Source organism: Oncorhynchus nerka, linkage group LG24 (assembly GCF_034236695.1).
Source record: "Oncorhynchus nerka isolate Pitt River linkage group LG24, Oner_Uvic_2.0, whole genome shotgun sequence".
Lineage (NCBI taxonomy): Eukaryota > Metazoa > Chordata > Actinopteri > Salmoniformes > Salmonidae > Oncorhynchus > Oncorhynchus nerka.
In genome coordinates this window covers 17,030,144-17,040,533 of record NC_088419.1, presented here as the reverse complement: position 1 = coordinate 17,040,533, position 10,390 = coordinate 17,030,144, and the positions used below count along the sequence as shown (strand labels likewise).

Here is a 10,390-nt window from a genome sequence, read left to right as displayed (position 1 = left end):
TGCTTTTATTCTACTGCTGTATGCCACAACGCAAATGCGATGATATGCATGCAATGCCTTCTGGTACCTCAGAACTCCCCAGGTCAGCCAACTCTCGCACTCACTTTTTGTTCCGGCACCTCCCAATCTACAAATTAAGCACTCTAATTAGCCATAGTCTTGGAAGGTTATGAGGTTGGTGGTTGCAAGCTTCATGATCACCAAAAGGTGGCGGCAGTGATGCATTATCTGAACTTGTAGAATTTTTCCTTGAGCGATGTTGAGTTGTGTAGCCTAAACAGTATACCACCTTCAAACTGAAGTTTAGCTGTTTTTATACATGTCCGAGGTAGTCTATTGTAATAATTACAGTGAGTAGTTATTGTACATAAATCGAATGTTGGCTAATTACAAATATCCTCTCAACATAATTAAAAACGTCCAACTCTAGCTCTCCATACCTATTGTGGCGTCTATTTTCGATGTTTCCTCTGCCATTCGTGAGGGTGGTGTGGCAGTACTTGGTCGCGGTAGTCTTGTAATTTACTTTTTAATGGTACTACTCCAATACTGTACTTCACCCTGACTCAGCTGGCTGCACATGTTGTATAAGGATTAGGCTACAACGCTAACTTCGAGACGTCAACACTAAAAGAAGGCGGTTCTTCATTGAGCCCTACAAAATCCAAAGGCAAAAAGAGACCAGACTATTTTCTCTCAAGTCTGCAAAAACTTTCTGTTACAAACCCCCCGGGAAAAACTTTCTGCAGAATGGAAATATCCAAAGCAGATGACCTTTCGACTGAGCAGGCTGCCAATTTACTAGGTTCACCTGGTCGAGACAATCAGATGAGACAGAGTGGACAGGTCCATAAAAAGAGGTCGAAGAACCGCATGGTCATCGTTGCGGTGAGTGGAATTACTGTAACTTTTCGTGCTGGGTAGGCTATGGTAAAACTAGGATCAAGTGTACCTGCGCTGTCTGCACTCTTGGTGATGTTATATCGCATGATGATACAAGGTAACCTAGCCAAACTTTAAAGCCAATTACCAGCATGCATAGCCTACATTTCAATTCATTTGTTGGCATGTTATCTTTTGGATGGCACACATTCAATGATTCGTTCATAGGCTATTGCAAGCGAACAGGAGTTTATGTTATCGAATTTGATAGGCTATTGAATTACATAAAGGAGCAATGACATTGTTTACAAACAGTTGAGTAGGCTAAAACGATCTTATATTTTGGGTTCTGATTGGGTAAGACAGTTAAACTAAGCTGATGAGGTATTTTTACATTGTATTTCTTTTAAACGTTATTTTACCAGGTACGTTGACTGAGAACATGTTTTTATTTACAGCAACAACCTAGGGAATAGTTACAGGGGAGAGAGGGTGAATGAGCCAACTGGAAGTTGTGGATGATTAGGTGGCCAGGACACCGTTAAGGTTAACACCCCTACTCTTATGATTAAGTGCCATGTAATCTTAAGTGACACAGAGAGTCAGGACACACCATCCAAAAGATGGCACCCTAAACAGGGCAATGTCCCATATCACTGCCCTGGGGCAATGATGTTCAATCATTAATGGCGATATAGTAGCGATCCTCCATATATGAGCCACGTTACAATTCTCACCTAGCGGATTAATCCGATTGGCTCGATTCGTAGGGTGTTTGCATTTCACACCAGGGACCTGGGTTTACTTCCTTGCCCGGCTGTTTTACTACAGTGGTGTCAGAAGTGAGATGGCGGCCATGAGGCCATCAGAACGCACTACAGGACATGTGAGGGGGCCATGCTAGGTCAAAGCACCAGGACCTGCCTTCCCATTTGGAGGGGCCGTTTAGCGATCCTCACCAATTCCCACCAAGCCAGTTAACCTCTTTCGTGTGACGGGTAGGGTGTTTGCCAGCGACCTGAGTTCACTTCCCTACTTGCCTGTGCCAGCCATTGACGTTGTGGTTGTCTGAACTTGTAATTACTATATCCTTACGTTCAAGAATGTCTCAGTTGCCTACGTGTGCTACTTACAGCTCAATGTCTCAACAATCAGCTTGCGTGCACTTGGGCAATATGTCCTGTCAGACATGAGTCAACTCTCTTCAGGAATCATTCTGCAAACATCGGTTTAGAGTTGTGAAATATTACAACAGATGGCAATATTAGAGCTTGTTGCCATACAGACTGGTCTCATAGACTAGACATAACATAGTAAACGTAATGCCGGGACACTCAACTTAGTATGATATGTTACATTTGGTATGGTTGCATAAGATTACTTAAGGCAAAAACATAAGGAGGGTTGGTTGGTCTGAGTGGATGGGTAGGTGTATAACGTGAACGCCTAGCAACCCAAAGGTTGCTTGTTTGAAACTCATCATGGGGACCTTAGCTAATTAACTTTGCAAATACTTACTACTGTTTAGTTACTTTGCAACAACTTAGCATGTTAGCTAACCCTTCACCTAACCTTAACCCTTTTAGCTAACCCTTTAACCCCAAATCCTAACCTTAACCCCTAGAGCTAGCTAACATTAGCCACCTAGCTAGCATTAGCCACAACAAATTGGAATTTGTAACTGTATCATACACTTGCAAATTCAGAACATATTGTACATTTTGCAAATTTGTAATGTACGTTTTGCAAATTTTGAACATAATGTACATTTTGCAAATTCGTAACATGTCATATGAAAGGGATGATCGACATCCGCAAATGAATACATATCATACGACACCAGTCAAAGGTTTGGTCATTCTAGGGTTTTTCTTTATTTCTACTATTTTCTACATTGTAGAATAATAGTGAAGACATCACAACTGTGAAATAACACATATGGAATCATGTCGTAGCCAAAAAAGTGTTAACAAATCCAAATATATTTTATGTTTGAGATTCTTCAAAGTAGCCACCATTTGCCTTGATGACAGCTTTGCACACTTGGCATTCTCTCAACTAGCTTCATGCTTTCCCAACAGTCTTGAAGGAGTTTCCACATATGCTGAGCACTTTTTGGCTGCTTTTATTTCATTCTGCGGTCCAACTCATCCCAAACCATCTCAATTGGGTTGAGGTCAGGTGATTGTGGAGGCCTGGTCATCTGATGCAGCACTCCATCACTCTCCTTCTTGGTCAAATGGCCCTTACACAGCCTGGAGGTGTGTTGAGTAGGGATGTACAATATATCGGTGAACATATCGGAATCGGCCAACATCGGTACCGATGTCTAGTTTAACGCCGATGTTAAAATATCGATGTCAAAGCGGCCATGCATACCTATATAGCGTAGGTACATGACGTAATGACGCCACGTAAAATGTTGCACTACACGTGCAATACAGCATCCCCAATCTAGCCAACAATATCTGGTGTGTGGATTGAGCAGTCAACAAGTCGAGTAAGAACATTTCAGCAAGACAACTCAAAAGCGAAATCCATTAAAACCAAGTTAATGGAATTCATTGCCCTTGACAATCAACCGTTCTCTGTCGTGGGTGATGTTGGCTTTCGCCGACTGGTCGAGCACCGGTACACACTATCAAGTGCGCTATTTTTCAGATGTTGCCCTACCAGAGTTACACAGTAATAGCGTCACTGCTATTAGCTTCACGACATACATACTATGGAACGCCGTTTGGATCTTTGCGTATCAAAACATATATAGTAGCATTGTCAAAGCTGTACAAAGAAGTCTGTAAACACCAGCCACGAACAATGTGTTTTCAATACCGCGTTGGTAATAAAGTATAATTTGTTCGACCGCAACTTCAGGGGTAGCTAGCTTTAGCTTGGTACCAAACTAGCACCAATACAACCAGTCATTGAAAACAATGACTAGTAGAAACTGCAGTCATTTTCATTATTCTTAGCAATGATTTAGGAATCCTTGTAAGTATTGTTGTTAGCCTATTGAAATTAAACTTCAGTTCATGAAAATGAACTCAGCAAAATAAGAAATGTCCTCTCACTGTCAACTGCGTTTATTTTCAGCAAACTTAACATGTGTAAATATTTGGATGAACATAACAAGATTCAGCAACTGAAACAAACTGAACAAGTTCCACAGATATGTGACTAACAGAAATGGAATAATGTGTCCCTGAACAAAGGGAGGGTCAAAATCAAAAGTAACAGTCCGTATCTGGTGTGGTCACCAGCTGCATTAAGTACTGCAGTGCATCTCCTCCTCATGGACTGCACCAGATTTGCCAGTTCTTGCTGTGAGATGTTGCCCCACTCTTCCATCAAGGCACCTGCAAGTTCCTGGACATTTCTGGGGGGAATGGCCCTAGCCCTCCGCGCCAACAGGTCCCAGACGTGCTCAATGAGATTGAGATCCGGGTTCTTCGCTGGCCATGGCAGAACAGACATTCCTGTCTTGCAGGAAATCACACACACAACGAGCAGTATGGCTGGTGGCATTGTCATACTGGAGGGTCATGTCAGGATGAGCTTGCAGGAAGGGTACCACATGAGGGAGGAAGATATCTTCCCTGTAACGCACAGCTTTGAGATTGCCTGCAATGACAACAAGCTCAGCCCGATGATGCTGTGACACACCGCCCCAGACCATGACAGATCCACACTGATCCTCAACACTGGAGCCTTCAAGGGTGCGTGCTCAGTCCCCTCCTGTACTCCCTGTTCACCCACGACTGCATGGCCAGGCATGACTCCAACACAATCATTAAGTTTGCAGACGACAAAACAGTGGTAGGCCTGATCACCGACAACGACGACACAGCCTATAGGGAGGAGGTCAGAGACATGGCCGGGTGGTGCCAGAATAATAACCGATCCCTCAACGTAACCAAGACTAAGGAGATGATTGTGGACTACAGGAAAAGGAGGACCGAGCACGCCCCCATTCTCATCGACGGGGCTGTCTTGAAGTAGGTTGAGAGTTTCAAGTTCCTCGGTGTCCACATCAACAACAAACTAGAATGGTCCAAACACACCAAGACAGTCGTGAAGAGGGCACGACAAAGCCTGTTCCCCCTCAGGAAACTAAAAGGATTTGGCATGGGTCCTGAGATCCTCAAAAGGTTCTACAGCTGCATCATCGAGAGCATCACTGCCTGGTACGGCAATTGCTCGGCCTCTGACCGCAAGGCACTACAGAGGGTAGTGAATATGGCCCAGTACATCACTGGGGCTAAGCTGCCTGCCATCCAGGACCTCTACACCAGGCGGTGTCAGAGGAAGGCCCAAAAAGTTGTCTAAGTCCCCAGCCATAGACTGTTCTCTCTACTACCGCATGGCAAGTGGTACCGGAGTGCCAAGTCTAGGACAAAAATAAACTTTGATTTGATTCTCCTCCTCCAAATCAACCCCGCTCCAGAGTACAAGCCTCGATGATAAAAGCAAATCCGACCATCACCCATGGTGAGACAAAACCGCGACTCGGAGGGTGAAGAGCAATTTTTGTCAGTCCTGTCTGATCCAGCGATGGTGGGTTTGTGCCCATAGGCGACGTTGTTGCCGGTGATGTCTGGGGAGGACCTGCCTTACAACAGGCCTACAAGCCCTCAGTCCAGCCTCTCTCAGCTTATTGCGGACAGTCTGAGCACTGGTGGGGGGATTGTACGTTCGTGGTGTAACTCGAGCAGTTGTTGTTGCCATCCTGTACCTGTCCCGCAGGTGTGATGTTCGGATGTACCGGTCCTGTGCAGGTGTTGTTACACGTGGTCTGCCACTGCGAGGACGATCAGCTGTTTGTCCTGTCTCCCTGTAGCGCTGTCTTAGGCATCTCACAGTACAGACATTGCAATTTTTTGCCCTGGCCACATCTGCAGTCCTCATGCCTCCTTGCAGCATGCCTAAGGCACGTTCACGCAGATGAGCAGGGTCCCTGGGCATTTTTCTTTTGGTGTTTTTCAGTCAGTAGAAAGGCCTCTTTATAGTATCCTAAGTTTTCATAACTCACCATAGTAGCCTACCGTCTGTAAGCTGTTAGTTTCTTAACGACCGTTCCACAGGTGCATGTTCATTAATTGTTTATGGTTCAGTGAACAAGTATGGGAAACAGTGTTTATACCCTTTACAATGAAGACCTGTGAAGTTATTTGGATTTTTACAAATTATATTTGAAAGACAGTGTCCTGAAAAAGGGACGTATCTTTTTTTGCTGAGTTTAAATAGCTAGCCAGCTACTTAACCCTGTTGCCCAAATCCAACGTTATAAGCAACCAGCTAGCTTCATCTGGCTAGTGAGGCTCGACCGGACCGGGTTATGTATTATGTAACGTGCAGTCCCATTCAGATCCTGATTGGTCAACAAGCTTATGACGTGTCAAATATGTGTTATTTGACACACAAGGACCCAAACGGCGTTCCATAGATATCCTGGTTGAGAATGAAATGAACAATGAAACAGCACAGCAAGTAAGTGAAAGAAATAGTTTTTGATTATGTTTTACTGGTAATGGGGACATGTAAATGCCAACAAAATAATTTTTTGATCAGTGTGTGTGTAACCTTTTTTTTAAAACTAGGCAAGTTAGTTAAGAACAAATTCTTATTTACAATGACTACTTCCCCGGCCAATCCCAGACAACGCTGTGCCAAATGTGCGCCGCCCTATGGGACTCCCAATCACAGCCGGATGTGATAGAGCCTGGATTCGAACCAGGGACTAGTGACGCCTCTTGCACTGAGATGCAGTGTCTGTGATTGCTGCGTCCTTGTGTGTGTTAACTATTTAACTGTACTAGAATGCTTAAAAGGCTGCATATTTTTTTTAAATATTGGTTAAATGACACCAATGAGAAGAAGAGACTTGCTTGGGCCAAGAAACACGAGCAATGGATGTTACACTGGTGGAAATCTGTCCATTGGTCTGATAACTCTAATGAACTTATCCTCTGCAGCAGAGGTAACTCTGGGTCTTCCTTTCCTGTGGCGGTCCTCATGAGATCCAGTTTCATTATAGTATTTGATGGTTTTTGCGACTGCACTTGAAGAAACTTTCAAAGTTCTTGAAATTTTCCGGATTGAATGACCATGTCTTAAAATAATGATGGACTGTCATTTCTCTTTGCTTATTTGAGCTGTTCTTACCATAATATGGACTTGGCCTTTTACCGAATAGGGCTATCTTCTGTATACCACTCTTACCTTGTCACAACACAACTGATTGGCTCAAATGCATTAAGAAGGAAAGAAATTCTATAAATGTACTTTTAACAAGACACACCTGTTAATTGAAATGCATTCCAGGTGACTAACTCATGAAACTGGTTGAGATAATGCTAAGAGTGTGCAAAGCTGTCAAGGCAAAGGGTGACTACTTTGAAGAATCTAAAATATATTTTTTATTTGTTTAACACTTTTTTTCTGACTATACAATCCCATATGTTATTTCACAGTTTGTCTTCTATTATTCTACAATGTAGAAAAAAAAGAGAGAAAAAAACCCTTGAATGTCTTGGATTTACATACAGAATAATAATACAAAAAGTCAACCAATAACAGGAATCCTTCATGATTACATGAAGCAAATTGACATTTTTGAGTAGTCTTGCTCAATTAACCTGGGGTGTGTATAGCTACTCCCAACATTTGGGTTGTGAGATGTGTATTCTGTTTAGTGTCCTGAGGCGCCTGCTGTACGTTTCCACCGGACAGGGTGTTTACTTTCACTGGACCTTGATATTTTACCCTTGGCTTTCCCAGGACACCAGCCAGGTTTCTCAAACACCACACACACTATTACGCATGTGTGTACACACACACTCTTGCAAACATAAACACATCTACACACACACACACACACACACACATATACATACTTGCACAATGTTTCGTTCTAATATGGCTTTTCCAGTAAGCCATATTCGGCTTACGACATCACACATGTACAGCATATGATTCATGAAACAAAGTCTTCAGAGTTTTCAAAGCACTCCAAGATTAGGACCTGAGTTGTCTTTTATGCTCTTTACTACAGGTTCTTGGTTTTAACCCACAATGAGAACACGCCATACTGATTAGAGCCCAGTTCTAATCCTGACAGGTCCTGCTAGCCTCTGAGACTCTTGACTCTCTTCAAGCCTTGATTATTAAACTTCTGTATATCCCTCCCTTTTAACATGGCTGACTCAGTTGAAACTTTAAACCACTGAGAACCACAGTCTTTGAAGCGCCCACTAACATGTGGCCAGCCGTGCACCCTTCCATGGCCAGAAGAGCCAGTCGGAGCAGACCACCAGGCAGCTAGGAGGAGGGGAGTTGTCTTACGACCAGCATTTACTTCTCAGTTAGAGGGCCAACACCCAGATGTGGAGAATTACTGACTTTTTATTTGTACCCAGAAGAGAGGTATACATTTGAATGGGAAAGATTAAAGTGTCATACGACACATTTTCAATAAGATTAATTTGGGTATGGTCTTTAGTATTTCAGTTATTGTTTTGGTTGATTATTATTCTAGGATGTGTCTATTTAAAAAAAAATGTTTGGTTTCTCTCGATTATAAACGACTAGATGTTTTCCTCATACACAAGTTACAATAATATTTCTCAAGGTCACAGCAGGAAAGACTGCTGCCAAACGTCTCTTCATCAATTTTCTGACAATACTTTTCTGTGGTATGCGATGTCACTTTGCAGTCTCGATTTACTGGCCTTACTAACAGTGAAAGTGATTTAAAATCCCATGTACACAATATAAAAAAGCCACAAAACAATCCCCAGAAGATTGAGTACTGGGATAAAGCAGAGAAAGAAGTACTCTGGTTTAACCAAAGTAAGTGCTACGTAGCGTCACAATAGGGATAATAGTTTGATCGGATGAGAAGAGATCCAAGATGGTTTTTCAGGACGCAATGCTTCCATAACATTATATGCCCATGATAGGTACTGTGCTGGCCTCGTACCTATCCAACATACAGTGCATTTGGAAACTATTCAGACCCCTTTTCCCACATTTTGTTACGTTACAGCCTTATCCTAAAATTGATTAGGAAAATATTTATTTAATTAATCTACACACAATACCCTACATTGGCAAAGGGAAAACTGATTTAAAAACAGAAATACCTTATTTACATATGTATTCAGATGCTTTGCTATGAGACTTGAAATGGAGCTCTGGTGCATCCTGTTTCCATTGATCATCATCCTTGAGATGTTTCTACAACTTGATTGGAGTCCACCTGTAGTGAATTCAATTGATTGGACATGATTTGGAAAGGCACACACCTGTCTATGTAAGGTCCCACAGTTTACAGTGCATGTCACAGCAAAAACCAAGCCATGAGGTCAAAGGAATTGTCCGTGGAGCTCCGAGACGACAAGATTGTGTTGAGGCACATATTTGGGAAGGGTACCAAAAAAATTCTGCTGCATTGAAGGTCCCCAAGAACACAGTGGCCTCCATCATTCTTAAATGACAGAAGTTTGGACTGTTCGTAGAGCTGACCGCCAGGCCAAACTGAGCAATCGGGGGAGAAGGGTCTTGGTTAGGGAGGTGAACAAGAACCCGATGGTCACTCTGACAGAGCTCCAGAGTTCCTCTGTGGAGATGGGAGAACTTACCAGAAGGACAACCATTTCTGCAGCACTCCACCAATCAGGCCTTTATGGTAGAGTAGCTAGACGGAAGCCATTCCTCAGTAAAAGGCACATGACAGCCCGCTTGGAGTTTGCTAAAAAGCACCTAAAGGACTCTCAGCCCATGAGAAACAAGATTCTCTGGTCTGATGAAACCAAGATTGAACTCTTTGGCCTGAATGCCAAGCATCACATCTGGCAGCATCCCTACGGTGAAGCATGGTGGTGGCAGCATCATGCTGTGGGGATGTTTTTAAGCGGCATGGACTGGGAGACTAGTCAGGATCGAGGGAAAGATGAACAGAGAAAAGTACAGAGAGATTGATGATGAACACTCCTGAGTGCTCTGGAGCAGGTTATGGTTCACTCTACCTTGGGAGCACCATTCACATAACCTCCGCTGTGACCATGGCCTATGGACATGTTGCACCATTAAGTCAATGTTTTTACCTTGTCGTTATGGATTATCATAGTCTTCATCAGACATGTAATCAGGCATAGGAAATATCTGGTAAATAGGGTTCTGAGGTGTCTCCTTCAGGGGTCAGTAATGACATGGCAAGAAATGTCAACAGCTTAGCTGCACAATTTTTAACACAAATTATTTTTTATTTAACCTTTTTATTTAACTAGGCAAGTCAGTTAAGAACAAATTCTTATTTACAATGGCGGCCAAACCCGGACGGCGCTGGGCCGATTGTGCGCCGCCCTATGGGAGTCCCAATCACGTCCAAATGTGATACAGCCTGGAATCGAACCAGGGACTGTAGTAATGCCTCTTGCACTGAGATGCAGTGCATTACAGTTATACATATTTTTTTGAAAAAACACATTTCCAAGACATAAATCAATCA

General features: G+C 43.0%; 1 protein-coding gene across 3 annotated transcripts in view; it reads left to right on the top strand.

Moving 5' to 3' along the window:
* Positions 1-505: 505 nt before the first annotated feature.
* Positions 506-10,390, top strand: part of enpp1 (ectonucleotide pyrophosphatase/phosphodiesterase 1) — a 43,118-nt gene continuing 33,233 nt past the window's right edge. For 2 of the 3 annotated variants that reach the window (XM_065008669.1, XM_029631016.2), the window contains exon 1: positions 506-888. In XM_065008669.1, coding sequence (XP_064864741.1) covers positions 751-888 — 138 coding nt within the window. In that variant the 5' untranslated portion in view covers positions 506-750. Of the gene's footprint in view, positions 889-928; positions 1,001-10,390 lie in introns of those variants that run through there. The other variant, XM_029631017.2, reaches the window with a different exon arrangement.